The sequence below is a fragment of the Moschus berezovskii genome, chromosome 24 (assembly GCF_049115385.1).
Source record: "Moschus berezovskii isolate FMDL1 chromosome 24, NW_MosBer_1.0, whole genome shotgun sequence".
In the NCBI taxonomy this organism is placed as follows: domain Eukaryota; kingdom Metazoa; phylum Chordata; class Mammalia; order Artiodactyla; family Moschidae; genus Moschus; species Moschus berezovskii.
The window spans coordinates 536,839-556,800 of record NC_142483.1 but is presented as its reverse complement, the minus strand read 5'-3'; the positions used below and the strand labels follow the sequence as shown (position 1 = coordinate 556,800).

At 51.7% G+C, this 19,962-nt stretch overlaps 1 protein-coding gene across 2 annotated transcripts in view; it reads left to right on the top strand.

Annotated features, from left to right (window-relative positions):
• Positions 1 to 138: 138 nt before the first annotated feature.
• CHCHD6 (coiled-coil-helix-coiled-coil-helix domain containing 6) overlaps positions 139 to 19,962 on the top strand; it is a 101,994-nt gene continuing 82,170 nt past the window's right edge. For both annotated transcript variants that reach the window (XM_055413401.2, XM_055413400.2), the window contains exons 1-2: positions 139 to 261; positions 17,680 to 17,788. In XM_055413401.2, the coding sequence (XP_055269376.2) occupies positions 175 to 261; positions 17,680 to 17,788 (196 nt within the window). In that variant the 5' untranslated portion in view covers positions 139 to 174. The remainder of the gene's footprint in view (positions 262 to 17,679; positions 17,789 to 19,962) is intronic.

Genomic DNA, 19,962 nt, shown 5'->3' with positions numbered 1-19,962 from the left:
ACGCCGCGCCTCGTGCTCGCGGTCCGGCGCGCGGCGCGCGGGACTACAGCCCCCACAATGCCCCGCGGCCCGCGCCGGGATTGGCTGGGCTCCGCGCGGCCGCCAATAGCACGCGGCTTTGTTGGCGGGTGGCGCGGCCCCGTAGGCGCCGGCGTCCCTGAGCCGCCTCCCGCCATGGGCAGCGCAGAGAGCCGCGAGGGCCGCGGGGCGCCTTTCGGCATGGACGAGGAGGAGCGGGTCCGGGTGCTGCAGGGCATCCGGGTGAGCGGGCGGCCGGCGGGAGGGCGCTCGGGGGCGTGCCGTCGCGCGGCCGCGAGAGGGCCGCGAGGGGGCGGGCGCCTCGGGGCGGCCTCGGCGACGGGACGGGCGGGGATGGGGGCGGCGCCTCGCCGTCTGGACGGTCGGATCGGCGTCCTCGCCGCCCTCGGACGACGACACCTGTGAGAGGACGGCGAGCTGCACCCCCCGAGCTCCGGAGCTGCGCCGCTGGCCTGACTGACCTCCTCCCGAGCCAGCCCCTCCCAGCGCCCGCCCCCGAGGCCAGAGCTCTGGGCAGACTACAGCCTCCGCGGGCTCACGTTTGAGTCCTCAGCCCGGGCCGTGGGCTGTGGTACACGCTCTGCGGGTGTCCTGTCAGCTACTTCTGCACAGCCCTCTGAGAAGTCGGCTTCTGTTGGCCCGTTTTGTGGATGGAGGACAGCTGAGGCGCTGAGGCTTGAAGTACTTCTCACGTAAAGCTAGCAAGTTGGCACTGAGGAGCCCCCTTCCTCCTGCACCTGTGCCTCGCATGTCGTGGGTGATTTTTAAACCGGTGCTGAGTCATTAAATGGAGAGCCCAGTGAAGCAGGCACCAACTGTCCATGGAAGGCACCCAGCCGGGCCTTGGTGAATTCAGTAATTAGGGAGGTGGCTCAGGAAAGGAAGTCAGGCGCTCTTGACTTCTCCAGAGATGCTCATTACCTGTGTGATCTGCAGTGAACAGCTTTTTCTTTTAAGTCTCAGTCACTACATCTTAAAAAAAGAAAAAAAAAAAAGGAAACACTGTGATAATCCTAGATGCTGCCTAGGATAAGATGATATGTATGATATAAGATGATATGTATGTGTTGTAGAAAAAGTACAGTGTTTTGTGGGGTCCTCTATTCTCTGCCTAGCCTACTTAGCATTTTTAGTGCTTACTAGGTGTTAGCCGGAGAAGGCAATGGCACCCCACTCCAGTACTCTTGCCTCGAAAATCCCAGGGACGGAGGAGCCTGGTGGGCTGCAGTTCATGGGGTCCCTAAGAGTCGGACACGACTGGGTGACTTCACTTTTACTTTTCCCTTTCACGCATTGGAGAAGGAAATGGCAACCCACTCCAGTGTTCTTGCCTGGAGAATCCCAGGGACGGGGGAGCCTCGTGGGCTGCTGTCTATGGGGTCGCACAGAGTCAGACATGACTGAAGCGACTTAGCAGCAGCAGCAGCAGGTGTTATCCAGTCTTGACCTGACTTGAGGCAAAGACAAAATGGGGAGAAGACGGCTCAGCTCCTGTTGGAAGCTTAGAGGCAGTTGCTGAGTCCGAATTTAGAAAGATGCTCCAGGCTCTGTCTGGGCACACGCCCACTGTTGTTACCTGGTTTGGGGAGTGTTGGAAAGTTTGGTCAGTCAGAGTCTTCCAAGGGAACTCCTTTAAGTTGATAGAAGAGCATCATTTCTTTTGGGTTTTATGATAGATGGGTACATTTTAATTCTAGTTCTTTTAGCGGTTCTGCAAAGTATAAATTCTCCTTAAAACTGGAGAATCAGGCTTAGAGAGGTTAGGGAATTTTTTCAAGGTGTTACTTCTGGGACTTTAACCCAGATCTTTCCAGGACAAGCAATAGCCTTTCCTCACAACTCCAAGCTCCAACCCACGTACATCCCCAGTGATACGTAAGGCCCTGTAAAAATTGTGACAGCCTCTTGCTGTCTAGGCATGGTGCTAGTACCCTGCTTATTTCTACCAGAAACTTGAAATGAGAGGGAGCGTTGGGCGCACCCATCAGGGAATGACTTGTGCACAGGCGCACGGGCGGCTGACGGCCCCTAGCTGCGAGAGCCCGTCCTCCTTCCTCTCTTCCTCCCTGTTTCCTCCGTTCCTTCCGCCTGCCCGCCCATCCATCCATCCTCTTGTCTGCTCGTGTGCCTAGTTTGAGAGGGAAACCAGAGAAAGGAGGTGATGGCAGTGCAGTGGTTGGCAAGGTTTTCGTGTTAGCAAAGTGGCTTGAGGTTGAGGAGTCCACCTTGACTTTAAGCAGGTGAGTGAAATCACTGGCATAGGTTATTGGACAAATCAAATGAAATTAATGTAACAGAAAGTGGATGCAAAAGAACACCTGCCTGCTCCTTCAGAGAAACTGAAACATTCCTAAAGATCTCTTGTATTTCATTCCCCAGGCCTGGTCCTGGAAAGCCCTCTAGTTCCCTTAAGATTATGTGCCAAGGCCTTGCTAGTTTGCACACTTTAGTTGCTCAGTCATGTCCCGACTCTTTGCGACCCCGTGGACTGCACACTACTGGCATAAATTTACATACTGAGTTCAAGCCCTAATTCCAAGGAAGGTAAAAAGAAAATATAACGCAAAATGCTGCAATTCACTTGCATTTTCTGAGCAAGCATGTGTGAAATACATAAAGATGTCATTTCACTTAGTATGTTTAATGTCATCCTCCAATAAGAGGAGGTATGCACATGGCCCTAGGTCAGTGATCACGTTATCGTGACTATCTTGGTCGTGAAGACCTTTTTTGTACAGTTCTTCTGTGTATTCTTGCCACCTCTTCTTAATATCTTCTGCTTCTGTTAGGTCCATACCATTTCTGTCCTTTTATCGAGCCCATCTTTGCATGAAATGTTCCCTTGGAATCTCTAATTTTCTTGAAGAGATCTCTTGTTTTTCCTATTCTGTTGTTTTCCTCTATTTCTTTGCATTGATCACTGAGGAAGGCTTTCTTATCTCTCCTTGCTATTCTTTGGAACTCTGCATTCAGATGCTTATATCTTTCCTTTTCTCCTTTACTTTTCGCTTCTCTTCTTTTCACAGCTATTTGTAAGGCCTCCTCAGATAGCCATTTTGCTTTTTTGCATTTGAAGCTCAACATTCAGAAAACAAAGATCATGGCATCTAGTCCCATCACTTCATGGGAAATAGATGGAAAAACAGTGGAGACAGTGTCAGACTTTATTTTTTTGGGCTCCAAAATCACTGCAGATGCTGATTGCAGCCAGGAAATTAAAAGACGCTTACTCCTTGGAAGGAAAGTTATGACCAACCTAGATAGTATATTAAAAAGCAGAGACATTACTTTGCCAACCAAGGTCCGTCTAGTCAAGGCTATGGTTTTTCCCGTGGTCATGTATGGATGTGAGAGTTGGACTGTGAAGAAAGCTGATCGCCGAAGAATCGATGCTTTTGAACTGTGGTGTTGGAGAAGACTCTTGAGAGTCCCTTGTACTGCAAGGAGATCCAACCAGTCCATTCTAAAGGAGATCAATCCTGGGTGTTCATTGGAAGGACTGATGCTAAAGCTGAAACTGCAATACTTTGGCCACCTCATGCGACGAGTTAACTCACTGGAAAAGACTCTGATGCTGGGAAAGGTTGGGGGTGGGAGGAGACGGGGACGACAGAGAATGAGATGGCTGGATTGCATCACCGACTCTATGGACATGAATTTGAGTGAACTGGGAGTTGGTGATGGACAGGGAGGCCTGGCGTGCTGTGATTCATGGGTTCGCAGAGAGTCGGACATGACTGAGCGACTGAACTGAACTGAACTGATGCACATGGCCAGAATGTCCTGTATGTGCCTGTTCCCAGTGCCCCTCGCATAGCCATCTTAGGTGACTCAGTTAAAGTTGGTTGCCTGTTAGCATGTTCAGTTCAGTTTGGTTCAGTCCATCAGTGATGTCTGGCTCTTTGCGACCCCATGGACTGCAGCACAACAGGCTTCCCTGTCCATCATCAGCTTCTGGAACTTGCTCAAACTCATGTCCATTGAGTCAGTGATGCTATCCAACCATCTCATCCTCTGTCATCCTCTTCTCCTGTCGTCAATCTTTCCCAGCATCAGGATCTTTTCCAGTGAGTCAGTTCTTCATATCAGGTGGCCAGAGTATTGGAGTTTCAGCTTCAGCATCAGTCCTTCCAATGAATATTCAGGACTGATTTCCTTTAGGATGGACTGGTTGGATCTCTTTGCAGTCCAAGGGACTCTCAAGAGTCTTTTCCAATACCACAGTTCAAAAGCATCAGTTCTTCCACACTCAACTTTCTTTATGGTCCAACTCTCACATTCATACATAACTCCTAGAAAAATCATAGCTTTGACTAGATGGGCCTTTGTCAGCAGAGTAATGTCTTTGCTTTTTAATATGCTGTCTAGGTTGGTCATAGCTTTGCTTCAAGGAACAAGTGGCTTAATTTCATGGCTGCAGTCACCATCTGCAGTGATTTTGGAGCCCAAGAAAATAGTCTGTCACTGTCTCTGTTGTTGCCCCATCTATTTGCCATGAAGTGATGGGACCGGATGCCATGATCTTAGTTTTCTGAATGCTGAGTTAAAAGCCAGATTTTTCACTCTCTTTCACTTTCGTTAAGAGGCCTTTTAGTTCCTCTTTGCTTTCTGCCATAAGGGTGGTCTCATCTGCATATCTGAGGTTATTGACGTTTCAGTCTTGACTCCAGTGTGTGCTTCTTCCAGCCTGGCATTTTGTATGATGTGCTCTGCATAGACGTTAAATAAGCAGGGTGACAAAATACAGCCTTGGCATACACCTTTCCCAGTTTGGAACCAGTCTGTTCCAGGTCTGGTTCTAACTGTTGCTTCTTGACCTGCATATTTCTCAGGAGGCAGGTAAGGTGGTCTTGTATTCTCATCTCTTTAAGAATGTTTCACAGTTTGGTATAATCCACACAGTCAAAGGCTTTGGCGTAGTCAATAAAGCAAAAGTAGATGTTTTTCTGGAACTCTCTTGCGTTTTCTATGTTCCAGGAGATGTTGGCAATTTTATCTCTGGTTCCTCTGCCTTTTCTAAATCCAGCTTGAATATCTGGAAGTTCTCGGTTCACGTACTTTTGAAGCCTGGGTTGGTGAATTTTGAGCATTACTTTCCTAGTGTGTGAGATGAGTGCAATTGTACGGTAGTTTGAACATTCTTTGGCATTGCCTTTCTTTGGGATTGGAATGAAAACTGACCTTTTCCAGTCCTATGGCCACTGCTGAGTTTTCCAAATTTGCTGGTATATTGAATGCAGCACTTTCACAGCATCATCTTTTAGGATTTGAAATAGCTGAGGCTGGAATTCCATCACCTCCACTGGTTTTGTTCATAGTGATGCTTCCTAAGGCCCACTTGACTTTACCCAGGATGTCTGGATGTCTTTGCCTGGAGGTCTGGCTCTAGGTGAGTGATCACACGATTGTGGTTATCTGGGTCATTAAGATCTTTTTTGTATAGGTCTGTGTTTTCTTGTCAGCATGTAGACTCTTCCAACCAGTTGACCCCTGATCCCTTGCCCAAGTCACTCCCCAAGGCTGCTGCTCTAGCGGTGTCTCCAGGCTCCTTTCACCCTCAGAGCTACACCATCTTCACCATCATTCATGGCTCCAGGAGGCAGGTCTGGAACACTGCTGAGGGGAAAACTGGAGGAGGTAGTAGGACATGGGGGACAGCCCCCATGTGCCCACACCGGAGGCCATGTGCCCTCCATGCAGGCTTGGGACCACACTTAACCCACCACCTCAGCAAGTGCTCACTGTGAACTGGGCCTGGCCTGGCAGAGACAACAGGGCACAAAGCACAAGGTCTGTCCCTATGGAGAGACCTCAGCCCAGGATGAGGGACTGACTAAGAGAAAGAAAAAAAAAAAAGAAGAAAAACCCCCTGCAAGGGCCATGAAGGAAACAAAAGGATAAGAGTGATGGGGCTTCCTGGTGGGCTGGTCAGACAGCGCTCCTCAGAGGCGGTGGTGGCAATGATGGGCCTGGGCAGCGGGGAGAGGACTGTCTGTTCTGAGTTGAGTGGTCTCAGGCTGCTGTGTTGTCTGGTCCCCAGGCTGACCTTGTGAGATCTCATCCCTATTTCAGAGGTGTGGGAACAGGTTCAAGGAGAGGAAGGAACCCCTGGTTACAGCACAGTTGTGGTAGAGCTGGAAGGTCAGGCTTTCTAGCTCCGTAGCCTGTGTACTGGCAGCCACACGGTTGGGATGGTGAGAGAGCTGGCCGGGTGATGAGGCTGGCCAGGTGATGCGGGGCTGTTTACACTTTACCCTTGATGCAACATGGTGGTTCTCTAAACAGGTGGAGCTTTGGAAAGATTTTCTCTGATGATGGTTTTTTGTTTTAATGGCTTTGCTGCAATTTATTTTACGTATCAAGCTCACCATTTCAGTGTTTTTTTTAAAAGCAAATTTACAGAGTTGACCAATTGCCACAATGGCATTTTAGAACATTACAAAGTCTAGAAAGGTCCCTAGAACCTATTTGCAGTCACTCCCCATTCCCACTACCCGCACCATGTAACCACTAAGCCTTCTGCCTCTGTTTTTTTTTTTGCCTTTTCAGGATGTTTCATATACATGCATCATAAATATTTCATGTCTCGCTCCCTTCACTGAGAACAACGGTCTTGGTGTTGGTTCCTTGGCATTGTGTGTCTTAATAATTCCTTTTTATTGCCAAATGGCATCTCATACGGACTTTCTGGGTTTTATTTATTCAGTCAAACAGTGATGGACATTTGAGTTGTTTCTAGTTCTTGACTGTTATTAATAATATTGCTGTGAACATTTGTGTATGTGGTTTTTTGTGAACATAATGTTTTCATTTCTCTTGGATAAATAACCTTAGAGTAGAATTGCTAGGTCACTCTGTTTTTAATTTGGTGAATTATTAGGTTTAGCTTTTTAAGAAACTGTCAAACTATTTTCTAAAGTGACTCTACTATTTTACATTTCCCCCAGCAGTGTATGAGGATTCCAGTTTCTCCATATCCTCACCAACCCCTGTTACCATCTTTTTGTTTATAGCAATTCTAGTTGAATGTGAAATGGTATCTTGTTGTTTGAATTTGCATCTTCCTAATAACTAATCATGTTGGATGTTTTTTCTTGTGCTTATTTTCCACCCACATATTTTTGGGGTGAAATGTGTATTCAAATCTTTTACCCACTTTTAATAGCTTTTAATGGGGTTATTTATCTTTATTATTGAGTTGTAAGGTTTCTTTATTTCTTGGTTACAAGCCCTTTATGATGTTATGATTTGCAGATATTTTCTCCCAATCTGTGGTTTGTCTTTTGATTTTCTTAATGGTGTCTTTGAAGTGCAAATATTTGTAGTTTTGAGGCGGTTTAGTTTATTAATGTTTTTCTTTCAGTGGTTGGACTTCGGTGTCATATCCCAGAAAGCTTTGCCTAACCCAAGGTTGTGGATATTTTTGCTGGTGTTTCCTTCTAAGAGGTTTATAGTTTTGGCTTTAAGTTTTAGTTAAATTTTGTGGATGTTGTGAAGTAAGGCTCTAAGTCAGGTATTGGCAGTTTTTCTCTAGATGACCAGGAAGTAAATACTTTCTGTTTTGCTGAGCAGAAAGTCTTTATCACTATTACTCAACTCTGCCATTTTACGGTGAAAGCAGCTATAGGTAGTATGTAAAATGAGTGGGTGTGTCTGTGATCCAGTAACACTTTATTTATAAAATCAGGTTTTGAGTTGGATTTGGCTCAAGTACCTGAGCATGTTGAACTCTGTCAGTCTTTTTTTTTTTTTTGTATGAAATACTCAATTTTTCCAGCTCCGTTGTTGAAAAGACTACCCTTTCCCCATGTGAATTACCTTGGGACCTTGGTGAACATCAGTTGACCATAAACATAAGGGTTCAGAATTTATATCTTGACTGTCAGTTCTGTTTAAATTCCACTGATCTGTATGCTATATGTCTATCTTTTTGCCAGTACAAAACTGTCATAATTATTGAAGCTTTGTGGGAAGTTTCAAAATAGGGAAGTATAAGACTCCAATTTTGTTCCTTTTTTCCCCACGATTGTTCGGCTGTTTTAAGTCCTTTGCATGTCCACACATATTTTAAGATCAATTTGTCAGCTTCTGTAAAAAGCCTATTGGGATTTTGATGGGGTTTGTGTTGAATCTATAAGATTATGTTGGGAGACTTGTCACTTTAACAATATGGAGTCTTCTAGTCTGTGAATATGAAATCTGTTTTTCTTTATTTAGATCTTTTAAAGTTTTTCTCAGTGGTATTTTATACTTTCAGTGTATAAGGCTTGCATTTCTTTAAAAATTATTCCCGAGCATTTTATTGTTTATGGTGCTATTATGAATGGCATTGTTTCCTTAATTTCATTTGTGAATTCTTCACTGCTAGCATATGGAAATGCAGTTCATTTTCGCATATTGATCTTGTGTCCAGCACCTTTGCTGAACTCATTCATTAGCTCTAATAAGGTTTTCTGGTGTGTGTGTATTCCTTAGGGTTTAGTAGGTACGATCATGGCGCCTGCAAAATGAAGACCGTTTTACTTCTTCCTTTTCTGTCTGGATGCTGTTGCTTTCTTTTTCATGCCCTGCTGTGTTGGCTAGAACGTCCACTACAGTATTGAGTGGAAGTGGTGAGAACGCATGTCTTGGTGCCGAATTCAGGGAGAAAACGTTGTCATACACCACTGAGCATGTTGGCTGTGTGCTTTCCATAGTTACTCTTTATAAGGTTGGCGATTTTATCTTTTAATATTCTCCATCACCCCTTCCTCTGCGTCCTTATAGCCTGTTTTTCTTCCATAAGCTTGGAGAGTGCAGACTGCCTTACTCAGTAGCTTCTGGATCATTAGTATGTGCGTGTTGCCTTGTGTGGTTGGATTGGCGACTTGAGGATCATTTTCATCCCAGCTGGCGACCTGTGACCCTTACTCTTCCGCTTTTTACTCTTTCAAGCCTTCACTCTTTCCTCCTGTGTGCGGCAGACTTCCTTTTCCACCTTGCCAGTGCCCAGTGACATGCCTCTCGAATGTCTCAGTGCGACCGTCAACACTCCTGATTGTGCCACGTTACATCACAGCCTTTGGTTTAACACCTGTTAGGGTTAGCGTGGAGAACAGGCGAGGCCGGGGACCCGACCTGGAGCCCTGACTCCCAGGGGGCCACAGCCCCCTCTTTCCGTGGGGGCGGGGCTGCGCTCAGCACAGGTGCCTCACGGGCCTGGTCATGAGTCCCCCCCACTCTTGCCCTGCTCGGCGCTGACCATTGGTGAGTGCTGCGGGTGGCTCACAACAGGACACACCGACTGAGGCCGCCGGAGTCGGTGTCCCGGTCCTCCCAGCTTCGCTGCGAGCACACGTGCGCTCGCGTCTGGGTGTGGGGTCTGACCGTGTGGCTTGGGTGCTGGTCCCAGGCCGGACACTTCCCAGGTGGGTTCTCCCTGATGCTCCCAGAACAGCACGTCTCCTGGTGCCGAGGTCTCTGGAGACAAAGGAGCTGATTCTGCAGGGGAGCAGAGCACTGTCGGTCCCTCCCCCGGACCCCAGCTGCTGAGGGCAAGGATGGTGCCCTTGCTCCTCGGCTTGGACTCCCAGACTCGCCGTGTGTGGGGACAGCGGCGCTGGCACTCGGGGCGGCACCGTGGTGCAGCCAGTAATGAATTCACGGGGTGTGAGCGCCCAGGTGACTTTGGGGTATGTCCCTCATGGAAGGTGAGACTCCTTGCTGACACCTGTGACTGCAGAGCAGCGCCGAAGGTCCTCCTGGGTCAGCGGGCAATGAATGTAAACACAAGGGGGTTGTCCACTTTGGCTCCTGTAGGCTCATCTCGAGTCCACGTGCTCTCTGGGCCCCGCGGGTTCCACCCTGGAGGGAGGTCACTGTGCGTCTCCTGCGGTCCTGTTTCCAGGATCCTGCCGCCGTCCCTGCAGAGCGTTTCATGTTCAGCCCTCTTCCCTCCTGCACCCGCCCTGGCCACCCGCTTCATCCGTGCTCGTGAGCTGTTGGTGCCTGGATTCTAAAGCCAGCCCAGAGCGGCCCCGACGCTGCTGGCCGGGTCTCCCTGCGGTTCCCCCGACACCTGCCATTCCCGTGTCCTTCTGCCCGTCTGGAACATGTCGTGCTCCTCACGTGGGAAGCTCCATCCAGCTGGTCCTCACGTGGAGGCGGGGTGCGCTGTCGCTCTACATCCAGTGACAACCCTTGCGCCTTCCCTTCCAGCTGCTTCCGTTTTACCCGCTCTTTCCCTCAGGAACACGTGATCTTCCTCCTTCCCCTGTGTTTCTGATAAACTGATCTTTCTCCCAACAGGCTCGCCTCCCACAAATCTGTCCTTGCTGGTGCTAGCAGGGTCATGTGATTTGAAAAGGTAAATTTTACTTCTGAGCAGGTTCAGGCAGTGGTGATTGAATCCAGACCATTGCAATGGAGGTTCCTTCCTTGCGGGTCCAGCAGCCTTGCTCTCAGAGGCAGCCCCACCAGTTGCTGGGTCAGTGATCATCCCAGGGTTGCTGCTAAGGATGCAGCCTGTTTCCATCTCATTCTTAGGTGCTTCCAGCAGCCTCCAGCTGTTCCCGGGCCTGACTCCCGGGGCCCTGTGTGTGCTGGTGTCACTTTCTCCTGTCATCGCCCGTCCCTCGGGGAGGATCTGTGCTCCTGCCCTGCTGTTTCACGCTTCTCTGCTCCTCTGCAGGACTCGCCCCCATCCTTGGGGAATTTCTTCTTTGGGCTCAGGACCTGTTCATAGGTTCCCTGTGCACTGTCAGAGGTCACCATCCTGGGTCCTGCAGGCTCTGCTCTGGGGGGAGGGAGCTCTGCTCCTGGTCTCTGGCTCCAGCATGGGACCCAGAGCCAGGCTCACAAGCAGGACCCTTGGGCAGAGGTTTAAGCCCCTGGCTCCTTACTTCTTGAATGAAACCATCAGCCCAGGAACTTCAAGGTGTTCACAACATTTTGAAACTTGGAGGCTTTGCATCAATTCACTTTTTAGTTCTTTGGGGTAAACATCAAAAGACTGGTCTGCATTTCCGTGTGGCAACACTTGGCTAGAGCTGTGAGGTTGCTGCCCTCCCTGGGGCCTTGCTCTCACCGCCGTCCCTGCCCCGCTGTGCTGCCAGGCCGCCTCATCCGTTTTTGACACCTGCAGGGCCCCTGGGGCGCTGGTAGTCACCACCCTCCAGGACTCTTCTTGTCCAGATACTTGGATTTAATCTGCGGATCTAATTTCAGCTCACAGGAAACTGAAGGACTAGCCAACAAAATCTCCACGGTAACTGCTGCAGCAAAGCAGAGGCATCTTCTTAGAGTCGCAGGAGGGTAGCGCCACCTGGGGCTGGCTGTGGGCCCCGGGAGCTGCTGACAGACCGACCTCTTCTGGAGCCTGCGCGCAGTGCTTGGCCTGCTCGCAGGAGCCGTGGGCCAGGGAAGGAGGGCGCGGCCAGCAGCGCCCAGAGTGTCCGTGCTGTGAAGGCCCCCACCCCGCGTCCTGCGTGAGGTCATCACCCGGGGCACCTAGAGCCTTGCTTGATGCGAAGAACGGTGCTTGGAAAGCAGCCTCCTCGCAGCCACCTCTCACACGAGTCTAGAGGGGTCGCTTCCTCAGACTTAAAGCTGTTGATTTTCATGTTGATGTTTTCTTAATTAAGTAGGCTGTTGGTAAACACAGGCGTGCTCTGGCCTTTTGCCGCCTGCCCTGGGCTCAGTAAAGCAACTGTCCGTGGCAGGAGAGGTGGCTTGCAGACCTTCTCTGGGGACCCGCCCTGCTGGGTGAGCTGACTTGTCCACTCGCCGTGGCCCGGCTCTGCGTGGCTGCCCTCCCTGAGCGCCCCTGAGGTCCCGGCTCTGCCTGTGGCCTCTGTGCTGAGGCCTGTCTGTGCTGCTCTGGGGCAGCTGTGTCGCTGCCAGGTGCGCACGCCTTCGTCTGTTTAGTGGGGTGGGCTTGGCCAGGAGCCTGGCATGTGGCGCTGCCCACATGCCTGGGCTGGGCTGATCACATCCCTGTCTTTCAGGGGAGCCCCTGGTACCTGCCGGGTCGAGTTCCTCCCGCAGCTGGGAGCTGCCGCCCCTTCCAGACTGTGGGGCCGCCTCACCCTCTCCCTAGTCCGCCTGGCACTCTGCGGCCGCGGTGCCCCTGATTTCCTGCCCCAGGTTTGCCACTCGCTGTGCAGCGTGTCATTTTCCCATGGACAGAAACTGCTGGGCTGGACTCAGGACGTGCACACACACTGGTTCTGGGCTCAGCGAGGACGCGCCCTCTCCAGCGAGGGGGAGTCACCTGCCCCTCACCCGTTCCTCGAAGGCTGTGGGATGCATCTGTGTTCACAGGCCAGCAGTTGCTGCCTTCCTGAACCCTTCCAGGCGCTTCCAAGCCTCCATGACGTGCCACCTCCCCGTTTCTGTAGAAACGAGGCCCCGCTGTGTGCGCCGTGCTGTGGGTCACCCCGCTCTGCACCTGTGTCCAGCCAGGTGTGTGGTCTCTTCACCGTGGGCCTTGGGGCTGCCCTGTGTGGCTCAGCATGTGACTGCCCGCACCGTGAGTTACTGCCGTGCCCCAGATGGGCTCACGGAGCAGACAGGGTTCCTTGCCTGAGGTCAGGCAGCTAGTGGTCGCTTGGTTGGGTTCTGACCCAGGCCCATCTGGCCCCGCAACCCCTGTCCTCGCCCTGCACCAGCAGCTTCAGTGTGCTGGGCCCCATTTCCGGGTGTGGAACAGGAAGCTTCCAGAAGGGGGGAGTGGGTCGGGGCCCTGCAGCTGGGTGTGGGCGGGCTGCTCCTTCCCAGCGCTGCTCGGGGTTGGTTCCTCCACCCCCTGACCGTGCCCAGCTCCCCGTGACCAGCTCCGATAGCACAGTGACCGGTGGCCTCGGGCCCTGAGTCCCCAGGCCCGTCTGCTCTGGGGCCTCCATTCTGGTTCTCGTGGTGCAGGGAGCACTGCCCAGATGGTGTTTATTCTCGCATGACTACTGTGTGTGTGTCTGTGTGTATTTGTTGATTAAAAATATTCCTTGCTTTATTTTGCAGCAACATTAAAAAATATTACAAATCTCCTCCTGCCACTGAGAAGCTTGCCAATGTTTTCCTTAACCCCTCGCTCACCAGGTGGTGCAGTTTGGTGGGTCCCCCTGGGGGCCTGGGATGAGGAGACCAGAGCCCACTGCCCTGTGCAGAGCTCCCCCACCCGCCACAGCCTCCCTTGCTCCCAGGCTGTGGGTGTCTGGCCCTGGTCCTCCTCTCCGGCCTGGCCACCTCTTCTGCCTCCCCCTCACACATGGCTTCCATCAGGCTCTCAGACAGGCTGGACTTGGCTCCTCTCAGAGGTCCGCACTCATCCTCCCTCTGCTCGGAGGGAAGCACCGATTTCCCCCTGATTCTTAGACGTGAGCCTGGCAGGCCTCCTCACTCATTTCAAGGCAGGGAGTCCCCATTAGTGCCGTCTCCTCTGAGGGGTCTTCCCACCATCCCCATGTGTGCCGGCCCTGCAGGACTGTATTTTTTTCTTTCTCAGCACTCACCACTCACATGCTTCTTGGATTTTAACAACATGTTAGTTTTGAAATAGAGATATCAAATACTATGTGGAAAAACCCACCTCTTACCCTTTTCTGCCTGTCAGCCCCTGTTTCTGCCTTCACCCAGCCCCGAGGCAGCTGGCCGCCTTTCACCTCTGGACAGCTGCCCATTCTGCGTGTCTCACACAAGGAGGGCGGATCGTGTGCGGCCGCCTCACTCAGCGTGACGCTCAGGCCGTCGTGCTGTGGCCTGTGTGAGTTCCCCATCCCTTTCTGTGGCTGACCCTCCGTTATTTTTGCTCATTCCTCCATGCCAGCTGATGGACGTGTGAGTTCTTTTCCACCTTTGCCTGTTATGGATGATGCTGATGGAAACACACAGGTGCAGATGAGTGCGAACGTGAATTTGCGTTTCTCTTGAGTGGGTACCAGGAGTGGAACTGCCAGGTCTAATGGTGATGCTGTGTTAAACTTTCGAGGAACTTGCAGACTGGTTTCCATGGTTACGGCACCATTTATTTGCCACCAGCAGGGTATCAGGGTTCCGACTTGTGCATGTCCTGGCCAGCAGTTGCTACTACCTGACTTTTTTGATTGTGGATATTGTAGTGGGTGTGAAGTGATATCTCCTTGTGCTTTGAACTTGCATCTCTCTCTTGACTAAGGATATTGAGCATCCTTTCATTTGGTTTTAGCCATTTGTGTATGTTCTTTAAGGACATGATCTTTCAGATTCATTGCCTATTTTTTAATTCGATTATTTTTCTTTGTATTGTTAAGTTGTAAGAGTTCTTTTTATATTCTGGGTACATATCCTTGTCAGATATATGATTTGCAAATTCTGTGTGTTGTCCCTGAACTTGCTTCATTGTGTCCTTTGAGAAACAAAACGCTCTAACTTGATGAGGTTCAATATATGTGTTTTCTCTCTGAGTGCCCTGGCTGTCAGTGTCACATCTGCAGAATCACTGCCAAAGCCAAGGTCATAAAGATTCACCCCTCTGGTTTCTTCTGAGAGGTGCATTGTTTTAACTGCTGCATTTTGGTCTCCGATCCCTTTGGAGTCAGGTTTGGTATATGGTGTGAGGTGGGCATCTAACTTCATCCTGCTGCACCTGGGCAGCCAGCTGTCCCAGCACCGTCTGTTGACGGACTCTTCTTTACCCATTTAGTGGTCTTGGCACCTTGTCCATCAGTCGAGCTCAGATATGTAAGTTTCTTTCTGGATTCTCAGTTCTCTCCCACTGCTGTGCTTACTTGGTCTTCTCTTGTCCCGCCCATAATCATCAATTAGCTATTTGATTAAATACCAGAAGGGCTCAATTATTTTAATTTTAGCTGCTAAAAAAATGTTCATGGTAAAAAACTGCAGCACAGAAGTGCCAGAAGTGCCAGTCCTGGCCCGTCTGCTCCTGCCCAGGTGTAGGATATGCCTCAGGAGCATGTGAGGTGCGCTTGAGCGGATGCACACGCTGGAGAACGTGTGTGCGAAGGCTGCGTGTCTGCCTCTTTAACTGTGTATGGTTTTTACAAAGTCGAGGTACACCCGACGTCCTCTGACTGACAGGCGCGCGTCTTGCCCGCATCACTCGAGGGTTGTGCGGCGTCTCAGGGGAGGCACGCCGTGCTTTCTCTGGCCGCTGCCCTGCACATACGTGTCATTTCCTCCTCCTGTGCGAGTGCAGCCCCTCTGCACGCGGGGCGCACTTTCCTCTCCTGGGCCCCTGCAGTGGAGCTGCTGCCGTGTGCTCCACGCTCAGGCCCTCTCTAGCGCGCCCCTCCCTGTGCCCTGCACTGCCGCGCCCGTACTGGGCGCTCAGCAGAGGGGCCCCGCGCTCTCAGGGGCCGTCGCTCGGGCGCCCCCTCGCAGGCTGCTTCTCTCCGTCACCGTCTCACGGCGCTCTGGCCCACCTCCCTTCCTCCGTGAGGGGAGGCCGTGACGATCCGCTCATCGTGGGGGAGCCCGGGCGGAGTCAGGCTGCGCTGCATTTTCTGCTGTGAGTGTGGCCCTGGGGGGAATTGGAAGGGACGAGACGTGGCCCCTGCCCTTGTGGTATTTGCAGAGCTTTAGATGTGAGGCACTTCCCCAGAGTGTACCCGTTGTAGCAAGTAATGGAGCCGGCAAAGGGACTGAGAACCCCTTGGGAATTAGACTTTGGAGGCCAGTGGGATTGGCTTACAGAGCTCCCACAGGACTGGGGAAACAGAAGCAGACTCTTGGCGGGCAGAAACAGAATCTTGCGCGCACCAGGATCCAGGAGAAAGGAGCAGTGTTCCCACAAGAGACTGCTCTAGACTTGCTGTGAGTGTCTTGGAGTCTCCTGCAGGGGCGTGGGTCGGCAGTGGCCTGCCGCGGGGTCAGGGGCCCCGGATACACAGTGCGGGCGCAAGTCATCGTGCAGGAGGCAGCCATTACTGCCGTTGCCCCTGCCATAGTTTGGCCTGAGGCCAAACAGCAGGGAGGGAGCACTGCCCGCCGGTCAACAGAAAACTGGATGAAAGATTTACTGAGCATGGTCCCGCCCATCAGAGCAAGAGCCAGATCAGATTCCCAGAGGGAAGCTTCTACAAGCCTCTTACCCGTCTCTGTCGGAAGGCAGACAGAATCATAACCACAGTCACAGAAAACCAGCCACGCTGATCCCGTGGACACAGCCTCGCCTGACTCTGTGGCACTGTGAGCCATGCCGTGTGGGGCCCCCAAGGCGGACGGGTCACGGTGGAGAGGTCTGACAAAGCGTGGTCCCCTGGAGAAGGGAATGGCAAACCACTTCAGCGTTCTTGCCTTGAAAACCCCTAAACAGTACGAAAAGGCAAAAAGGTAGGACACTGAAAGATGAACTCCCCAGGTCGGTAGGTGCCTAATGTGCTCCTGGAGAAGAGTGGAGAAATAGCTCCAGAAAGAATGAAGAGAAGGAGCCAAAGCAAAAACAGTGCCCAGTTGTGGATGTGACCAGCGGTGGAAGTAAAGTCCGATGCTGTAAAGAGCAATATTGCATAGGAGCCTGGAATGTTAGGCCCACAAATCAAGGTAAATTGCAAGTGGTTAAGTAAGAGATGGCAAGAGTGAATTTTGACATTTTAGGAATCAGTGAATGAAAATGGACCAGAATGGGCTAATTTAATTCAGATGAGTCTTGTATCTGCTACTGTGGGCAGGAATCCCTTAGAAGAAATGGAGTAGCTCTCATAGTCAGCAAAAGAGTCCAAAATGCAGTACTTGGATGCAATCTCAAAAATGACAGAATGTTCATTTCCAAGGCAAACCATTCAATATCACGGTAATCCAAGTCTATGCCCCGACCTGTAATGCTGAAGAAGCTGAACGAATGGTTCTGTGATGACCTACAAGACCTTCTAGAACCAACACCGAAAAAGATGTCATTTTCGTTATAGGGGACAGGAATGCAAAAGTAGGAAGTCAAGAAACACCTGGAGTAGCAGGCAAGTTTGGCCTTGGAGCACGGAATGAAGCAGGGCAAAGGCTAATAGAGTTTTGCCAAGAGAACACACTGGTCATAGCAAACACCCTCTTCCAACAACACAAGAGAAGGCTCTACACGTAGTCATCACCAGATGGTCAACACCAAAACAAGATTGATTATATTCTTTGCAGCCGAAGATGGAGAAGCTCTATACAGTCAGCAAAAACTAGACCGGGAGCTGACTGTGGCTCAGCTTATAAACTCCTTACTGCCAAATTCAAACTTAAATTGAAGGAAGTAGGGAAAGCCTACTTGAGGTCAGTTTTCAGGTGTGACCTGATCAGTGGAGTGGGAGAAAAGGTCCTTAACTTAGTGCTGTCCATGGTGGGACCCTGGATGCCCCCAGGGAAGGGTGGGATGGGCGAGGCTGAGACGTGCACCTGTTCAGGGTCGGGCGGGGGCACCTGGGCAGGTGAGAAGCGGGGAGCTCAGGGTACCCAGAGTGTGGGGCCAGTGGGTACAGCGGGAAGTCCGCCTGAGGAGCCCAGACCCGGCGTGGCATCCGCCTGGTGGGTGCCGGGCCTGCACGAGTGGTTCTGCGTGGAATTCAGTCTATTACGGGGGTTGGTCTTGAGGAGGTGGTCTGCTCAGAAATTCGGGGTGTGGGTGAGGGGCGTCTTCACTTCCCCAGGGTTCTGTAATCTAACCATTCCCCTCAATCCTTACCACAGCTGTCTGAAAACGTGGTCAACCGCATGAAGGAACCTGGCCAGCTGTCCAGAGTTGGGCCACTGGCCCCTCCAGCTGCTGCCCTTGGCTCTTCCGGAGGTCGGGAGAAAGGTAAGCCAGGGTGGCCGGCCTGGGCGGGGGTTGGGTGGAGAGTTCCTCCTGGAGACAGCACCCTGAGCCCTGGGTGGTTCGTGTGGGAAGCACTTCCCAGGAGCGAGGGACCTGCATGGGGTGTGCTCCTGTCCAGGGACGGCAGTGTCTGCAGAGCCTGCGTGGCTGCCGCTGAATCCAGGGCAGAGTCCCTGCTGCACCAGCTTCTCCACATGGGCGAAGGCAGTAACAGGGTGGCCTTGGTGTCATCCCCAGAGCTCTGACCTGCCCTTCACCCTGGGGTCCTGGCTCTGCTCTTGGGGTGGTGGTGCTGGGCTCCGGGAGGGCCGCCAGCCTGCCCCCGGGTTCCCCCAGCCCGCCTGGAGCCGCCTGCACCGGGCAAGAAGGGCCTTCATTCCCCAGTGGCATGTCTGTCACTGGAGGAAAAGCCTGTGCTTTTCTTGAAGTAATTCCTGTTAGCAAACACGAAGGAACAGTGCATTTAAGAGTGGAGAAAGTGTAGTGCAGAGACGTTAAGATGTTACAAACTGGAGAAGTCCTTGTGGCAGCTGGTTAAATACAGAGCTTGTTGATGAGCTGGGTTCCCTGCTGTAATGTGTGTGCTTTACATTGAAGGGCTGGAGGGACCCAGCCTCATGGTGGAGCTGCCTTCTCTGCTGATCTGCCCTGCTGGGGTGCCAGCTCGCAGGGGTTGCACCCTCCTGTCTGCTCGGCATGAGTTGAGTGCTGGCCCTGTGGTCGTGAGCCCTGTTTTGGGACACCGAGGTGGGGATATGGACCCTCCCGGCGGGCAGGCCCAGCCTGTCGGGAGTTGAGTGTGTGACCCTGCAGGGTACGGTGTCGTGTGCCTGTGGGACACTGGCGCCCATCAGGGCCCGGCGGCACAGAGGAGAGGGCTCGTTATTCAGGGGCTCTAGGGAGCCGGCGCAGGAGCTGGACTTTGAGGTGTGGCCCTGCGGATGGGGTGGCCGGGGGCTCAGGCGTGGCGCAGCCTCACCGGTTTCAGGACCCGCGTGTAGTTTCCTGTCTGGAGTGTGAGGCGCAGGGACGGGGGCCTGGGCTGAGGGATGGGGGCCTGGGCTGCTGACCGAGCCTTGTGACACCCTGTCCCCTGCACTATTTGCCTTGGGGCTTCCGACACGCCTTAGGGACTCCCTGGCAGTCCAGTGGTTGGGACTTCGAGCTTCCACTGCAGGGGACATGGGTTCAACCCTTAGTTGAGGAACTAAGATCTGGCAAGCCATGCTATACGACCAAAAAAAAATTACGTGATTTTGGTTTAATGAAGTATTTTGATGTTTGACGGTGAGTGAGTTTTGACTTTCTGAAAGCTGGAGAATTGTCAGTGTGGATGGTCTGCCCTGAAGTGGGCTGATTTTAGCGTTCTTTTTTCTTACATATTGTAAGGTGTTTGTTTATTTGGCTGCACCAGGTCTTAGGTGCAGCCTGTGAGGTCTTCCTTGGGCCGGGTGGTGTCTTTCCTTGCTGTGCACAGCCTCTCTGTGTGTGGTGCGCAGGCCCAGTAGTCGTGGCGTCTGGGATCTTAGTTCCCCAACCGGGAATCAAACCTGCGTTCCCTGCATTGCAAGGCGGATTCTTAACCCCTGCACCGCCTGGGGAGTCCCTGCTTTTACTTTCAAAAGCAGTGTTTGATTTTACTTTACTGATAAAGTTAAAAGAAGTTAAAATTAAACTTCTTTAATTTTTCTTTTTAATTTATAGAAATTTATAATTTATAAATTTTCTTACTTTAATTGTTCTAAATAGAAAAAGAAGTTAAAATTAAACCCTTAAGTCACACCATACCCCAAGTGCATGTCAGGAAGTCAGAGATCGAAATATAATGAAGAAACTTTAAATGAAGAAGGGTGGGAAATATGACAGTAAAATCAGAGACAATTTAGAAACAATGAATGCAGAATCAGTGATAAACTAGGGAACTATGAGCAGTGTTCACCTGCCAAGGGCTGTGAGGGCCTCTGACGGCTGTGGGAAACGTGCACAGACGGCCACATCCGTGACAAGGGCCCAGCCCCTCGGGCGGTCGGCTCACTCGCGCCATCACCAGCGGCAGGACCGGCGGGATGCCATGGAACGTGTCCCTAGGGGTCTGGCCACGGGCTCTGCAGTGGGTGCACACGTTACTTTTGTCGTCATGAGAAAGGAAAACTATG